Genomic DNA, 18486 nt, shown 5'->3' on the forward strand with positions numbered 1-18486 from the left:
GAGGGCCGCATCCGGCCCCCGGGCCTTAGTTTGGGGACCCCTGCCCTAAAATCTTAAGACTGTATAACTCTTTCGGTTTCCTTTCCCTGGTTTGAGTCCGCTTTCCAGAAGACTCCAACTCCCATCCTACAAGGGGAGGCGCGGCTTCCTGGTTCTTGTAGTCCTGGGAAGGGCAAAGCCGCGTGGGAGTCAACAGGGCCGTCGCTCTCTGCGGACTACACCTCCCGTGATGCCCCGCGGCGGCGGACGGAGAGGGAGGAGAGCCCCGCCCCTGGCTTGCCTAAGCCCCGCCCCCTCCTGGGCTGGCTAACAGCTGATCGAGAGCAAGCAGCGCGCCATGGCTGCAGTCCCGGCCGGGCTGGGAGGCGGGGGCGAGGGCAGGAGGGGCGAGGACAGGTAAGCCAGCCAGGCAGCACACCTGGGGGACCGGTGAGGCCTTGGGAGGGGAGAGGGGCGGGGGGAGAGGCTCTGGAGGGGAGAGACTGTGTGGGATGACCAAGTGAGGGCTCAGTTAGTGCAAAACCCACAGACTCCATGGCCAGGATATGCATTTTCAGTGGATATCAAGAGGCGTCTAAGTTTCCAACCCAAAGGGTTCAGCAGGTTTCCTTGGCTAGCCTACTTACTGCATGTACGAGGTGCACTCGAGAAGTACAGTATGGTGTTTGGAGGAGAAGTTGGGGGTAAAGGTGCTCATCAGAAGTTTGCTAAATAATAATAATAATAATAATAATAATAATAATTGTGCCGTGCCAAAAGATCTCAGCCGGCATTTGGAAACAATAGACATTGACAAAATTACGATCTGCCAACTGCAAAAGGCCACCCTGCTGGGATCTGCACGCATCATCCGAAAATACATCACCCAGTCCTAGACACTTGGGAAGTGTTCGACTTGTGGTTTTGTGAAACGAAATCCAGCATGTCTATCTTGTTGGCTGTGTCATACAACATCGTTGTGTCAATAATAATAATAATAATAACTTCAAAGACTCTGGCAGAAACCAGTGCAGGTGGTCCCGGTGGTGATGGGCACACTGGGTGCCGTGCCAAATGATCTCAGTCGGCATTTGGAAACAATAGACATTGACAAAGTTACGATCTGCCAACTGCAAAAGGCCACCCTACTGGGATCTGCGCGCATCATCCGAAAATACATCATACAGTCCTAGACACTTGGGAAGTGTTCGACTTGTGATTTTTGTGATATGAAATCCAGCATGTCTATCTTGTTTGCTGTGTCATACACTAAAATAATAATAATAATAATAATAATAATAATTACAATCTGCCAACTGCAAAAGGCCACCCTACTGGGATCTTCATGCATCATCCGAAAATACATCACACAGTCCTAGACACTTGGGAAGTGTTTGACTTGTGATTTTCTGATACGAAATCCAGCATATCTATCTTGTTTGCTGTGCCATAATAAAATAATGATAATAATAATAATAATTTATTTATTTATTTTTAACCCACACTATCTCCCCAAGGAGAATCAGGGCGGTTTCCATCAAAAGCGGCAAACATTCAGTGCCATAAAACAGACAAACGACACATCAATCAGCATGATAAAAAAAACAGGCAGGAAGCAGCCAGGCTTTGAAGCTGCAAGGCTTTTCAGTGCTAATCAGGGCAGCCAGTTGCAACATTCACACTTGCAAGCGGCAAACATTCGGTGCCATAAAACAGGCAAATGATACATCAATCAGCACGATGAATAAAACAGGCAGGAAGGAGCCAGGCTTTGAAGCTGCAAGGCTTTTTCAGTGCTAATCAGGGCAGCCAGTTGCAACATTCACACTTGCAAGCGGCAACATTCGGTGCCATAAAACAGAAAAGCAACACATCAATCAACATGATGAATAAAACAGGCAGGAAGCAGCCAGGCTTGGAAGCTGCAAGGCTTTTCAATGCTAATCAGGGGAGGGCCAGTTGCAAGATTCACACTTGCAAGCGGCAAACATTTGGTGCCATAAAACAGACAAGCAATACATCAATCCGCACGATAAAAAAAAAAAACAGGAAGCAGCCAGGCTTTGAAGCTGCAGGGCTTTTCAATGCTAATCAGGGCGGCCAGTCGCCACATTCACACTTGCAAGCAGCAACATTCGGTGCCATAAAACAGACAAGCAACACATCAATCAGCACAATAAAAAACAGGCAGGAAGCAGCCAGGCTTTGAAGCTGCAGGGCTTTTCAATGCCAATCGGGGGGGGGGGGCAGTTGCAACATTCACACTTGCAAGCAGCAAACATTCGTTGCCATAAAGCAGGCAAACGACACATCAATCAGCACGATGAATAAAACAGGCAGGAAGCAGCCAGGCTTTGAAGCTTTTCAATGCTAATCAGGGCAGCTAGTTACAAGATTCACACTTGCAAGCGGCAAACATTCGGTGCCATAAAACAGACAAACAACACATCAATCCGCAAGATAAAAAAAAACAGGCAGGAAGCAGCCAGGCTTTGAAGCTGCAAGGCTTTTCAATACTAATCGGGGGGTGGTCAGTTGCACCATTCACACTTGCAAGCGGCAAACATTCGGTGCCATAAAACAGGCAAACGACACATCAATCAGCACGATGAATAAAACAGGCAGGAAGCAGCCAGGCTTTGAAGCTTTTCAATGCTAATCAGGGCGGCCAGTTGCAGCATTCATGCTTGCCTGAAACAGATAAGAGTTCTTTCTTGTTCCACCCTGGACTTTCCACAGATATACATAAACCTTCCTTGCCTAGTTTCTCCATACCTCACAACCTCTTGAGGATGCCTGTTGCCATAGATGTGGGTGAAATGTCAGGAGAGAATGCTTCTGGAACCTGGCCAGACAGACAGTGCGGAAAGCTCACATCAACCCAAAACAAGAACAGTATAAGCTTATAATTACTAGCCAGTAATGACCCAAAGTTAGAACTTAAATAAACATATGTCACATTACACACATTGGTTGCTAAACAATTCGTGTGATGGGAAAATGCAATAAAAGTCTTTGATAGACATCAAAAAACTCTACTGTAATGTTAAATCTTCAAATAATAATAGCCAATAGTAATGTATTACAGTAGAGTCACTTATCCAACATAAACGGGCCGGCAGAACGTTGGATAAGCGAATATGTTGGATAATAAGGAGGGATTAAGGAAAAGCCTATTAAAAATCAAATTAGATTATGATTTTACAAATTAAGCACCAAAACATCATGTTATACAACAAATTTGACAGAAAAAGTAGTTCAATATGCAGTAATGCTATGTAGTAATTCCTGTATTTACAAATTTAGCACCAAAATATCACGATGTATTGAAAACATTGACTACAAAAATGCGTTGGATAATCCAGAACGTTTCATAAGCGAGTGTTGGATAAGTGAGACTCTACTGTACATGCAAGGATACCAGGAGTGTATGATGTGCAGAAGGAAAGGGTGATTGACCAATTAATAGCATGTGCTCAAATTGTTTTAGTGAGGGGTTGGAAAGATAAAACAAAGCGGACTCAGACAAATTGGTATAATTATATAGTTAAGACATTAAATGTGGAAATAACACATTGCAAATTGAACAATATGGATAAAATAGAAAACGTTATAATAATTAAGAGTATGTGGGATCCAGTTAGGAATTGCTTAGAGAATGTGTAGAAAATTTGAGATTAAGGCTGATATTTCAAATGTAATTTCTGGAGTTAATTGTACATACTGTATGTCCAAGGGGAAAGGGTGGTAGGTGGGAGTGGGGTAAAACCATAAGATAAATAAATCAATAAATCAATAAAAAAAGGAGAAGGGGGCAAACTTGTTTTCTGTTGCCGTATTGACTGGGACATAGTGGAGCCATGGATTCAAACTGCAGGAAAGAAGATCCCACCTGAACATTAGGAAGAACTTCTTGACAGTAAGAGCTGTTCAACAGTGGAACACGTTGCCTGGGAGTCTGTTGGAGTCTCCTCCCATGCAGGATTTTAAGAGACTAGATGGCCATCTGTTGGGAGTGATTTGATTGTGTTTTCCTGTCTGTCAGAATCAAGTTGGGTTAGATGACCCTTGAGGCCTCTTCCGACTATGAGTCTATGAGATGGCATCCAAAGTGTTAGCACAGTGTGACATGTCACCATAAGAGTTGGCATGGTAGGAGATGGCACCATACCATGGATTGAAATAGCACCGGCGGAACTGACGTTGTATGAGATAGCAGCAAAAGTCTCTGTGTGGTGTGAGATGGCACCCACAGTGTTAGCCTGGTATGAGATGGCAGCAGAGGCATTGGCATGGGGTGAGATGTCAGTGCCAACTCTTATGGCATCATAAGAGTTAGCATGGTGTGAAATGGCACCATAGGAATTGGTATGGTGCGAGATGTCACCTTAAGAGTTGGCACCATGGGAGTTGCCCATGGTTGAGATGGCAGTAGAGGCATTGGCATGGCATGAGGTGGTACGCAATGGGTTGGCATGGCTGAGATGGCACTACAGGTGTTGGCATGAGGTGAAAAGGCAGCCAAGGCCACCATAAAAACTGGTATGATGTAAGCCGTCACCATGATGTGAGATGGTACCACAGTTGGAGTTGTGTGAGAAGGCAGCAAAGGTGGAATGTGATGACACTACAGCATTTGATGTACTGTGAGATCACACCAAAGGAGTTAGCACCAAGTCAGAGAGTGGCAGTAGTGTTGGTGTGGGGTACAATGGCAACTCAAGAGTTGGCATGGTGTGAGATGGCATCATAGAACTTTGTGAAAATTGGAACCAAAGATATTGACATGGTGTAAGACAGCACCATGGTGCATGCTGAAACGAAACCATGCTGGCCTGTTTGTAGCTCAGTTTGCTTGTTTCACAAGGAGTTTACTTGCAGCCAAGTTATGATGACCCTATGAATGAGAGCCCTCCAAGGAACCCTTATTTCTTTTGCACCATGCAATTGTACCATTGTGATTCCACTTTAGTTGGCTCTGTTCCAATCCTGGGATTTGTAGTTTAGCCAAAGCTTTGGAATTTTCTGCCAAGAATATCATAGAAGTGAAATCCCAGAATGTATTTACACTGTTGCAGCTTGCCTCCTCTTTAACTGCCATGGTTCAAGGCTATGGAATCATGGGAGGTGTAGTTTTACAAGGCCTTTCAGCTCCTCTGCCAAAAAAGACTGATGCCTCATCAAACTGAAAATCTTAGGTTTCCATAGCATTGTACCATGGCAGTTCAAGGGGTGTCAAACTGCATTAATTCTATAGTTTAGATACACTCATAGTTCCTTCCTGCTTTCGTTTATCTTCAAGCTTCTAGTCCTCATTTCCACATCCCACCCCCAATTTCCTTCTCTGCAAGTGCAGCTGTTTCCTACATTCCTCCGAACTGCTTTTTCCAAATGAAGGCTTGTTTGTGCAAACTGTTCAGCTGTCATAGAGAAGGGAGTCAGGCACAAAATATATCTTCTCTCTCTCCATGTTTGGTGTTATGTGTGTGTCAGAAGTGAAGTGTGTTTGAGTCAGAGCTTTGGGAGGGGGGAGTCCCATTTTTGCACACATTTTTTGCCATGCTGGTTGCTGAATTCTGAGAGTTGGAGTCTTTTGTTTTCATAGGAACTTTTCTGAACTGTGCTCAGGCCAGCTGCTGAAGCTCTTGCACAAAACTGCAACGAAAGCAGTGTTCCAGCCGACTGGCTTTCCCTCCTGTTTTGTTTTCCTGGACCTGGAATTTAATCCACAGTAGAGATTAGCTTTCTGAGAAGCATGAAGCTGGGTTAACCAGTTGCTGAATTGCCTGGTTATTCTTTCATTCAAACACCAGCGATATTCTCTTTTACAAGGCTCTCTTCAAAGCAATGCACTTTGTGCCCAAAAAAGATGCCCTCTCTGCCACTGTGTGCCTTTAGTTTGCTCCCAATTCATGGCAAGCTTAAAGAAAACTCAAACTCTGTTATAGGTTTACTTTTGCTTCTCCATAAATTGCAAGACTTGCTCAAACTATTTGTAGTTCCCTTCTTCTGATGTTGAAAGAGAGATGATGAGAGCTGCAGTCCAACAACATCCATAGGATCGCACTCTTCCTGATCTGGTTTACATATCACCTGTAGTAGCCCACCTAAGTGGAATTCTTGGTCGCATCTACATTGGAGAATTAATGCAGTTTAATATCACTTTACCTGTCATGGTTCAATGCTGTGGAATCCTGGGAGTTGTGGTTTTACAAGGTCTATATCCTCCTCTGCCAAAGAGTGCTAGTACCTCACCAAACTGCAACTCCCACTATTTCACCCCAGTGATCCATGGCAGAAGTAGAACACTCTCTAATCTAGGATAGTCATGAAACTGCATTCCAGGCATCATTCCAAAATCTATAAAAGATCCTACTGGCCAGAATTTTTTTAAAAAACACACCCTTTTCCCTTCTCGGCAACAATAGTTTTCTGATTGAATGGTAAGAAAAAACAGCATCCATTGAAACGCAAACATTGGCCTGTTTCCTCCAGGGATTAATTCTGAATTCCATGTGCATGAATTAATAACAGCACACAGAGTGGTATGCATCTTGAAAGTGTAGCTACACTAAAGAATTGATGCAGTTTGACATCATTTTAACTTCCATGGTGCAATGCGATGGAATCCTGGGAGTTCTAGTTTGGCGAGGCACCAAAACTCTTTGGCAGAAAATGCTAAAGACCTTGTAAAACTATATTTTCCATGATTTCAAGGCATTGAGCAGAGTGCCAAGGAAAAAGAGTTGCTGTAGAAACTGGAAGTCCTGAATAAGGATTGAATTCATATTGAAGTAAGTGGTAAACTTAGGTCCAAGTTGTACCAGTTTAGAGGATTTTGGATCATAAAACCTACTTTTTCTATTCAGAAAGTTAGCATGTCATGAGACAAGAGAGTTTGAAATGCTGATGTTCTGGATGCAAAGATTGTGATATATTTTGCTTGAAGGAGTCTTGCGTCACCAACTGGCCTAGTCCAGGTACGGGTCAGCCATCGCAGGTCCAGAGTTAACTTGCATTATCAGCCTTGTATTTTGGCCAAAACACAAGCCTTTTGTTGCACCCATTTGATCTAGAGGACACGGCCCCCTCTATAAACCATTAACTTTCAGAAACAGCTTGTACTTCTCTTCTTGTGGTTGGAAGCTCTCTTTTTGCCAAGCTGCGGTGAAAGTACATTCTGTCTCTATGTGTCCGCATACACCGGATGAAGTTCACAACTATTGGGGTGCATCCGTATGGTAGAATTAATGCAGTTTGACATCATAACTCAATGCTATGGGATCATGGAAGGTCTTCAGCCTTCTCTGACAAAGGTAAAGTAATGTCATGCTGCATTAATTTAACAGCGTATATGCAGTCTAGTTGTTGTTTTCCTAGTATGGGAATAACTTTTCGTGTAAATGACTGGTACTTTGTGCTCATGTGCCACTAGGAGGCAATGTAACCATCCCAAGGGGAGGGCAACTCAAACTCAATGGGAAAATTGCCAACTGTAGGTCAAGTCAACAGCTATCTTTCCTTCTTCTGCATTGAGCCCCTATATTGGGAGAAAGGAAGGATAAAAAAATAAACAGATAGATACATTTGCTCTCTTGCACTTAGCTCCACAAAGCACTTTTTTTCAATGATAGCATTCCTTCTGTCTCAGCGGCTATAGATCTTGAAAGCTCCGTCCGCTTGCACGTATATACTTAAGTAAAGATCTTTTTATTGTTTCAGCCTATTATATAAGCACTTAGTACTTCTGTTAATCCTTTAGCTATAATAACATCGTACATTTAGCCCCCCCCCCCCCCCCCCCCGTATCTATGGATTCTGTATGCACATTTAAAATATCCCCCAAATGCATGCCAATGTGCCTTGAAGTCACTTGTCAACTTATGCCAATCCCATTGATTTTGTGGTATTTTCTTAGGCAAGGAATCCTCAGAGGTGGTCTTCCTCTGAAATAGAACCTACAATATTTGTTTGTCTCCCATCCAAATACCAACCAGGGCTAACCCTGCTTAGCTTCCAGAATCAGACTGGATCTGGCCTCTTTAAGGTGTTTAGGCTTCATTGAATTCCAAAGGGCTTTCTCTTCCACAGTAGCCAATTGACGATATTTGGTCTAATTGGGGTTTCCAAACACATGACTAGACTCCATGTGCAGACGTATTCAGTTGGCATATAGGACAATGTGCCCGCCCGTTTTGTATATGTATGTACAGTAGAGTCTCGCTTATCCAACCTTCACTTATCCAACATTCTGTATTATCCAACGCAGTCTGCCTTTTAGTAGTCAATGTTTTTGTAGTCAATGTTTTCAATACATTGCGACATTTTGGTGCTAAATTCGTAAATACAGTAATTACTACATAACATTACCATGTATTGAACTGTTTTTTCCATTGATTTGTTGTAAAACATGATGTATTGGTGCTTAATTTGTAAAATCATAACGTAATTTGACGTTTAACAGGCTTTTCCTTAATCCCTCCTTATTATCCAACATTTTCACTTACCCAACGTTCTGCCGGCCTGTTTATGTTGGATAAGCGAGACTCTACTGCATGTCCATTTGGCGGCCACTTCATGTTTACTTTGTGTTTTAAAAACTGGTCCAAGGAAACTCCAACATCTGATGAAAATGCCTCCAAAACCCCTTGAGGAAAATTGGGGGCATTTAGGGACAATCCTTTTGGTTTGATTTTTAAAGAAATCTTTTGGCAGATCCGGGGGTTGCATCTAGCTTGCATTTTGTTCATTCCTGATTTACACCATGCAAAGAGCTTTGTGTGTAGGGAAACAACAAGAATCTGAAAATCCACTCTCTTAGCCTCTGAGAGTAAATGTTTCTCAGAATCTGGCCAACTCTAAATTCATTTTCAGACTCAGCATCATGGCAGAAGTCAGCCCTCATCCATCCTGTCCAAATGGACACTTAGAAGCTTTTTCAGAAGACAACGAAGATGCATGGCGCTCCCATTGAGGAGGAGTTTTTCCAGTTCAAGTTTTAGCCTGAAATTTGAAGGAGCTATCTATGATGCTGGGCTTGTTTTGGGTGTAGGTTCAGCACCTTGGATAGTATATCCCACTGGTATTTGGCACTGCCACCATTGGCAAGAGAGGAATATACTGGGTAAACTCCAGGACTTTCCCAGAATCTGGAACTTGGGAAACAGATCAAGGTTCTTTTTGATTGTGGCCTGAATATTGGGTGCATACTGATAAAGTAGCAAATCAACCTCTTCCCAATTCTAAGTAAAAGTAAATATAATACAACCTCTGTATTCTCAAGACTGGCATCGACAGTTTCATTTATTCCAGGCATGAGCAAACTTTGGCCCTTCAACTCCCACAATTCCTAACAGCCGGTAGTTTACCCATGCCTGATTTATTGTCATCCAACAAAATATGCTCTCTCTGGGCATTTCTAGATTCTCTACTGTAGCTAAATGGCATTTTTGGGCCAGATGTCCTTCATCCATCTCAATAGGATTTGCTATTAGTCACACAGAGTCCAGGAACATATCCTGTGGATACAGAGGTCATGGTCTCCTTTTTTGGACAGCACCCCCTAAACCTCTTTGCCACTGACTGGGGATTTTGGGAGAACCTCCAATGCTGATGTTGGAGATGTAACCTTCGTTCTCCCTGTTCCTCTCCTAATTTAGGTCAAATTTGGTTGGCAATTTTTTTTTCGTGTCAGGAGCAACCAGAGTTGCTTCTGGAGTGAGAGAATTGGCCGTCTGCAAGGACGTTGCCCAGGGGACGCCCAGATGTTTTGATGTTTTACCATCCTTGTGGGAGGCTTCTCTCATGTCCCCGCATGGAGCTGGAGCTGATAGAGAGAGCTCATCCGCGCTCTCCCCGGGTGGGATTTGAACCTGGCAGCCTTCAGGTCAGCAACCTGAAGTCACAAGGCTTTTATCCCCTAGGCCATCGGAGGCTCCGGTTGGCAATCAAATTCTAATATGTTTACAAGTGGTGATACCTACCTGGAATGTGTGGAACCGTTTGTGAATTTGTTTTGCATGAAAATATTATTTTATCTTTATTTTAATACTTCGTTTCCATAAATGTGTTCCATGTTCAGGCATAACTAATGCTGTCAGATTGAAGACTGGAGGCGACTCTTTTACCTTTTATAGATGCGTAGAAGAGGAAATTTCAACAAATGTTAGTTGCTTTTTGGTTGCATGACAAGCAGCACTTGCTGAAATGTCTTCTTGTGGTTGTGGTACGCCTTCAAGTCATTTCCAACTTATAGCAACCCCAAGGTGACCCTGTTGTTGCGTTTTCCCTTCTACATAATCTAGTAGATGTTTCCAGTTTTCACTTTGATAATTAAGTGTACAACTTCTATGAATTATTGGTTTGGCCCTGTGTAGGAGGAAATAGCTTTGGAGAGGAGGAGAAGGAGAAGAACAGTATTTGCCAAGGATAGGAATTGGCACCTTATCATGCAGTTTTCCTGCACAGAAAACATTTGTGTGCATGCGGATAATAATAATGATATTGATAATAATAATAATAATAATAATAATAACCTCAAGATTGAACTTCAAAGACTCTGGCACAAACCAGTACAGCTGGTCCCGGTGGTGATGGGCACATTGAGTGCCATGCCAAAAGATCTCAGCCGGCATTTGGAAACAATAGACATTGACAAAATTACGATCTGCCAACTGCAAAAGGCCACCCTACTGGGATCTGCACGCATCATCCGAAAATACATCACACAGTCCTAGACACTTGGGAAGTGTTCGACTTGTGATTTTGTGATATGAAATCCAGCATATCTATCTTGTTTGCTGTGTCAGACTATGTCGTTGTGTCAATAATAATAATAATAATAATAATAATAATAACAACTTTATTCTTATATCCCGCCACCATCTTCCTGACGGGACTCGGGGTGGCTCACATGGGGACGAGCCCAACAATAACATAGGTTAAAACACAATCCATGAACTAAAACAATATAAACAATATAAATATAGATAAAACAACATAAAACAAACAGCAATTAACCTTAAAAACCTGGCCATAGATACTGCATATACGGAGGGAGGCTTGTGCAGAACTCTTTCTGACAGGGACATTTACAAATTGTTTCCCTTACTTTTTAATATATCTGTGATGAATTCGAATGGTATATTGTCTGAACTATGGTTTGATGTTTAATGTGCGATGCTTAGTCCCATTACAATGGGTCAACTCAGGAACTCCCAAAAAGCTGATGGAGGGACATGGTGATGTAAAATAATTGTTAACTAGAATAGGATTTGGGGTATCCTGGATAAAGCAAATTAGCTGTGTTGGTCTTTTGCCTAAAAAGTGGCATGTGAACGTTAATATTCATACATTAAACTAACCTTAATGATATATACATTATGATCTCCATGGAACATATCCAGAGGAAAAATGGTCTCTTGAGAAATTTGCTTGCTCTCACAGACAATCCCACATACTATTTCCCTTAGAAGTCGCTATATGAGAGTTGCATTGGAGGAACTTCCTAGAGAGATTCCCTGTTTAGGAATCTCTAGATCTTCCAATGCTAGCACTAGAAATGAAATAATTCACTAGCATTTGGCCACATCCATAGTTTCATCTAACCATTGTCTGACCAAGAGGATCTTATTGTACATCAAGTAAAGACAAAATTCAGGGACTTTGGAAAGTTGCAAAGCAATGCCTTTCTTCTGCTAGCTTTGCCATTTCTTTCATTACAAAAGTCTGTGTGGCATCTTACTCTTACTCCAACTTTGGACTTGTTTTGGAGTATCTAAGGGCTGGGTTTATTTCCCACAACAGAACCTGGGTTGTCATAAGACGGTGTAACATACACTTGGGTCAAATATCCCGTCAACTTGCTGGGAATGCAGAGTGGGAATTCCTTGCCGGGGGCGTAGCACAAGGTGACGAAGAAGCAAGTTTATTCTTAAGTGGCTTTATGGCTCAGTGCCCTGCTGAGCTGGCTTTCACAGAATGGTGCTTACACAAGACCCCTTGTGTGTGTCTGTGTGTCTTCAAGGCCCCTGTTGATTTATGGTGACCTCATGAATTCCTTAGGGTTTTCTTAGACAGGGAAGACCCAAAAGAGGTTTTGCCTGTTCCTCCCTTTAAATACTGCCTACACCACTTGGGATTTATTGGCAATCTTCCATCCAAGTACTAGCCACAACTGGCCCACCTTAGCTTCAAAGATCAGGTGGGATCTGGTGTCTTAGTATCCTCTCATAATTCAACAAAGTGGAGAAAACTCAGAGAGAGGATCCAGTGGTGGCTTGAATATTAAGCTAGTATTCTGGGAGACCATAGTTCAAATCCTGGCTTGGCAACTGGGTCCATCACACTCTCTCAGCCTTAGAGAATGGCAATGGAGTCTGAAGGAATCTTGACAGGAGAGCCTTACGACAGAGTAACCATAAGTCAGAGTTGATTTGAAGGCACACAACAATAACAGTAAATAATTTCATCTTAACTGACTATAGGTAAAGGTTTCTCTTGACGTTAAGTCCAGTCGTGTCCGACTCTGGGGGTTGCTGCTCATCTCCATTTCTAAGCCGAAGAGCCGGCGTTGTCCGTAGACACCTCCAAGGTCATGTGGCCAGCATGACTGCATGGAAGGCCGGTGCCTTCCCGTCAGAGCAGTACCTATTGATCTACTCACATTTGCATGTTTTCGAACCGCTCTCCGGATTTGAACCTGGGACCTTTCAGTCTGCAAGTTCAGCAGCTCAGCGCTTTAACACTGAGCCACCGGATGATCCATAATCCCGGGGTGAGGAAGATGTGGCCTTCTAGATGCTGTTGAACTACCACTCCCGTATACACTTTCCAAAATTCCTCCTTTTCTGAGCTTCTTCCCCTCTTTTAAAGATTGGAAAAGCAAGGCCAAGCCAATAAATCTGTGAATCTCTGTTTAGTCCTTCCCTGCTACTATTTCATTGATGTTGCATGCCTTCAAGTTGTTTCCAACTTGTAGTGACCCTCCAATGACTGTCATCTGAGACAAAGAGTGTGTGACTCACCCAAGATCACCCAGTGGGTTTCCATGACCAAACAGGGATTCAAACACTATTCTCCAGAGTCTTATCCAACGCTCAAATCACTATGCCATGCTGGCAGAGGCATTCAAGAACTAATTAAGCATCTTCTATCTTGCCTTTTCTCATGTTCTTCTGTTCTGACAGCCTGCAATTCCTTGCTGATCTAGCACGTCTTTCATGTTCTGCCAGCTAGTGTCCCTCCCCATCTTTGAAAGTGACCATTTCGATTGGTACCAGTTGTACCATACCTTCCTTATCCAGTGACGTCAGGTTGCGTCCAAAGCTCAGTAGTGGGGTACATCCATTGTGCATGCAGGATCTAGTCCACCTGTTGTTCACTTTTGAGATCGGAGAGCTACTTCCATCCAGAGTGAACCATGATTTCTTTGGGATCATAACTTCTTAAGACCTTCCCTGTTGCCCAGATAGGACAGAGCTTCTTTGTAAAACACACACTTTGCATAGAGAAGGACCTAGAGGTTGTCTCTCCAGCATGACCAACTAAAGAGATCTCAGGTAGCTGCCTGCAAAAGGCTTCAAGGACTCCATCAAGGTAGGCATAGCTGAGCAACAAGATGCAACGGAGCTGTGCTGCTCATAGTGCTTCTCCGATGAGCCCAGGATAGACTCTGAATGTCTCATAAACATCCGCTTGTGGCCTTGGGCCAACTGCCGTATTTTGGTGTCCCAAGAGCGGAGGGGCTACTCCGGGTTGTACTGTGTAACTGCTCTTCTCTTTGCAAAGTCAGTGCTATTAATATCAGGTAATGAACATAATCTCTAAGTTAAGCTATCCTCTTAAGCAACTCTCACCCGGTTCTCCCTTCTTCTCTCCCGGTCCTTCTCTTGCGGTTGCCACGCCAGAGCCTTTCGGGTTTTCTCAAAACATTTGGCAGGCACTTCCCAAGTCCTATTTTCCATCCCGTATTACCCAAAAGGATAGACCTGTATTACTTACCACTTTAATAGTCGGAATGCACTCAGTTTGCTTCCATATGTATTCCCTATATGTTTTGAGCTTGGGATGAGACACCCACGTTCAACACCGACACACAAACAACTTGTAAACTCCCTACTAGAGTAAACGGAAATATCACACTTAGACCCTTTTGCATCTAAAGAGGGAAATGAATAGATCTCCCAACTACTCAGGAGTCAGGATCTCAGGCTGTTGGGCCCTTGGAGCTGAAGGCAGGTGAGTTCTGTCATTTTGCTTTCTCTAAATAACTTAATGTTTGTTTGCATGGGGGAATGCTTTGCCACAAGAAGTAGAGAAGGGGAACAAGGAGATGAGATGTGTGGTGGTAGAAATGGTTGGGGGAGAAGTTGCATCATGTTGGGTCAATGTTGTTTGGCTAGGTATGTTTAGCTTGGAGAAAATAAGGCCATGTTTAAATATCTAAAAGGCTGTCACTTTGAGGATGGCAGGCTTATTTGTTGCTGCTTTGGAGACTAGGACACAATAGAGCAATGGATTCAACTTGCAGAAAAAGAGATTCGACCTAAACATTAGGAAATACCTTCTGGTGGTGAGAGCTCTTTGACAATGAAATACCTGTCTGCCTTAAAATTTAGTAGAGTCTCCTTCTCTGGGGGTTTCTAAGCCGAGGCTGGATGGACATCTGTTGAGAGTGCTTTGCATGTATTTTCCTGTATTGCAGGGAGATGGAGTGGATGGCCGTGTGGCCTCTTCCAACTTCATGATTCTAAAACAAAAGGTGCAAATGACACTAGCTTTATTATTATCTTTATTGTCTGCAAGAACTGGGTGTTTTGCAAATATCCAGAAACAGTTGGATATGGAAGACTGAGTTAAGAATTCGGCATCTTTGGTGTTGTTGATTGGTACCAATTTAGTATGTCTTCACTGGGCTGTAGGAGTGGAAATAATATTTGGAACTATTTTAAAAAGAGTCAAAACCATGTTTTTTCAGTGTTGAGAAACCCTGGCTATAAGACTCCAGCACCGATGAAAATATTTGCAGTTCCAGACCTGTTCTGCGGAAAATTTACATAAGATTGATTTGCATATAAAGCAGGGAACGGCATTATCTGCATAGGTAACATATACCGTGCAGAAAATGGATGTTTTTCTGTGCTAAGCAACCATGTACAAATTTCCACAGAACAAACCCCAACTTGCAAATGACTTTTGAAGATGGTGTAGTTTTCGAAGATTTTCTTGCAACAGGAAATATATTGCTAAAACCATTCCTTGCTTCTTAGAGATACTTAAGGAAGAATAACATCCTTGCAAGGCCAGTCTTTTGGAGAATTGTTCTGTAGCTCCGTGCACATTAGTCCAGGTGGGAACCCAATGAATGTAAATTGGATGCCATAAGCCTTAATAAAACATGCAGACTTTAGATGTTGTTTTTTTTAAAAAAGCCCATTAGCAGCCCATAAAATTAATGGGGATTATGAAATAGTTATTTTAAAAAAGCGTAATTTAAAAATCCATGGCTGTTAAGGTGGTGTCAGTCTGAATTATTTCTACAGTATATATGCATACCTATAATCCAAATTTTCCTCCGACAATGTTCAATCCAAAACTACCCTTCTGTAACTTGAGCTGATTATAAATGGTACTGTTATCCATTCAAGTTGCACAGGATCAATATTGCAGTGTCAAAATTACATTGGAGATGTTGTCAATGCCTAAACAGTTGGGACCATTTATGACTGTTACGTCCAAGGATACAGAGGATTTGGGGAAAGGGCTTCATTTGGGTAACCTGAGTGAATTAATCCACTTCAGAGGAGCATTGCTTCATACCTCTTTATTTCAAAACAGAAATGAGAATTTACTGACGTCATATTATTTCTGGTATCGCGCTGCAAGGATGGAGATATTATGGGAAAATGAAAGGATCTATCCAGAGAGAAATGAATAAATAGCATGTAGGCTACAGCTTTATCTTTAACAAAGGGTCATTTACACCAGCCATGGGTAATTCCTGATTTATACTGTACAAATAATTTATTTATTAATTTATTTATTAATAAATGATTTATTGCCCATTCCTGATTTATACTGTACAAATAATGCAGTTTGACACCACTTTACCTGCCATGGCTCAGTGCTATGGAATCTAGTGCTATGGAGTTTTGCAAGGTCTTCTCTGCCAAAGATTGCTGATACCTCTCCAAACTGCAAACCACAGGATTTCACAGCAGTGAGCCAGGGCATTTAAACCAGTGTCAAGCTGCATTAATGCTGCAATGGAGATGCACTCGAGGTAATGTTAGAGAGAGAAGAAAGCCTGTGTAAATTACCAGTAAGTTTTGGCATATTCACAAGGAGCAGCAAGTCGTCTTTCCATCCCTTTGGAGATGTGTATTCTGAATGCAAACATCTTGCACATGGAAAGCAATCCTGATGGGCCTGGTTTTGTTTTCCATCTTAACAGCAGAGCTTGCTTGTGTCAGCATCCCTTTGAGACTCGTGTTTGCCGGTTAATTGGTACAGCAGCAACGCACATAAGTGAACCTCCCACAACGCTTTTTCCTCTGGGGTGGATTTTTCCCCTCCTTCCTCCCCAGATCTTATTCCTTATTGCCACCTCTAAACGGAATTGTTGAGGTTATTTGTCATATGGGGGGAAAGCAAGTGAGCACCAATCTGTTTTGCATGAAATTGATGCATATGCGTAGTTAGGGTTGCCAGGTTGGGAGTATCCCAGACCGAAATCTGAGAAGTTCATATATCTGTGTGTGATGTTCTAGAAGGCTGGCCCTGGAGGTGACATTAAGCACAAGACATGATCAACCACAGCTGCACAGAATAAAAAACACCAAGTCTAAGGAAGCATCTACACCAGACCTGCACAACCTGGATTCAAACTAAGGGAAAAAAGACATCACCTATTTTATTTATTTATTTATTTATTTATTTATTTGCAGTATTTATATTCCGCCCTACTCACCTTGGGACTCAGGGCGGATCACAATGGGCATATCCCAGGCAAACATTCAATTCCATTGACATACACACACACAGACAGAGACACAGAGGCTATTTAACATATTCCAGCTTCTGGCTTCATGAGGGTATGCTCAATTCCGGCCACAGGAGGAGCTGTTGCTTCATAATCCACTGTGACGCCGAGTCCTTGATGGAATACTTCCTCATCTGCTGGCACGCAGGCTGCTGGACATTTTTATGGCAACGTAAATTAGTTAAATTAGCCACCCCGGGTAAGCGGTCCCTAAATTTTCCTGCTGACAGATGCAACTGTCTTACGGGTTGCTTAGGTAAACAACGAGCTGGTGCTATTTAATGGTTGGGCACTCGATCTGATTCGGGCTTTGAACTCATGACCTCTTGGTCAGTAGTGATTTATTGCAGCTGGCTACTAACCAGCTGTGCCACAGCCCGGCCCTAAACATTAGGAAGAATTTTCTGATGGAGTCTTTTAGAGCAGAGGCTGGATGACCATCTGTCGGGGGTGCTTTGATTTTGTTTTCCTGCATGGCAGGGGGTTGGACTGGATGGCCCTTGTGGTCTCTTCCAACGCTATGATTTTAACATTTGGCTCGTGAGCCACATGCGGCTCTCCAAAGTATTTTGGATGGCCCAAAGAGGCTTCCACTCTCACTGGTTCCCTTGCATAATATACCTGCCATGACTTATTCACATTCAGCAACGTTTGTGTAGAATAAATGCAGTTTGACACCACTTTAAAGGACATAGATCCTCCGTTGGCACAGTGGGTTAACCCGCTGAGCTGCTGAACTTGCTGACCAAAAGGTCAGTGATTTGAATCTGGGGAGCGGGGTGAGCTCCTGCTGTTATCTCCAGCCTTTAGCTCCAGCTTCCAGTTTGAAAACATGCAAATGTGAGTAGATCAATAGGTACCACTCCAGTGGGAAGGTAACTGCGCTCCATGCAGTCATGTCGGCCACATGACCTTGCAGGTGTCTATGGACAACGCCGGCTCTTCAGCTTAGGAGTGAAGATGAGCACCAACCCCCAGAGTCGGAGATGACTAGACTTAACATCAGGGGAAAACCTTTACCTTTAGCTTAAGGACATGGCTCAACATTGCTCAAAGTTATCATCTAGCCCTGAAATTCTGTGGTAGGGATATGAGAACTTGTGGATATTAGCTTTATAGGGAATTTTGACTCTTAAAGAAAGCCCTCCAAAGTTGAAACTGCATTGTAGATGTCATGCAGTTTGCCACCAAGTATAAGGACATTGCAAAACTACAACTCCCAGGATTCCATCACATTGAGTCAAGGCAGTGTCGCACTGTACCCTTGGTCCAAATGTTAAGCCACTATTCCACACTGGGTTTCATTTACACCGTAGAATTAATGTGGTTTGACACTACTTTAGCTAACGTGGCTCAATGTGATGGGATGCTGGGAGTTGTAGTTTGATGAGGCACACTTTGGCAAACCGGAACCCATAGCGTTCCATAGCACTGAGCCATGGCAATTAAAGTAGTGTCAAACTCAT

At 42.9% G+C, this 18486-nt stretch overlaps 1 protein-coding gene across 4 annotated transcripts in view; it reads left to right on the forward strand.

Annotated features, from left to right (window-relative positions):
- Positions 1–264: 264 nt before the first annotated feature.
- Positions 265–18486, forward strand: part of uckl1 (uridine-cytidine kinase 1 like 1) — a 68301-nt gene continuing 50079 nt past the window's right edge. Inside the window, exon 1 of one of the 4 annotated variants that reach the window (XM_062979074.1) lies at positions 265–396. In XM_062979074.1, the coding sequence (XP_062835144.1) occupies positions 338–396 (59 nt within the window). In that variant the 5' untranslated portion in view covers positions 265–337. Of the gene's footprint in view, positions 397–7172; positions 7296–13817; positions 14218–18486 lie in introns of those variants that run through there. The other 3 variants (XM_062979076.1, XM_062979072.1, XM_062979073.1) reach the window with 3 other exon arrangements.

This window comes from Anolis carolinensis, chromosome 4, assembly GCF_035594765.1.
Source record: "Anolis carolinensis isolate JA03-04 chromosome 4, rAnoCar3.1.pri, whole genome shotgun sequence".
NCBI classification, from domain to species: Eukaryota; Metazoa; Chordata; class Lepidosauria; order Squamata; family Dactyloidae; genus Anolis; species Anolis carolinensis.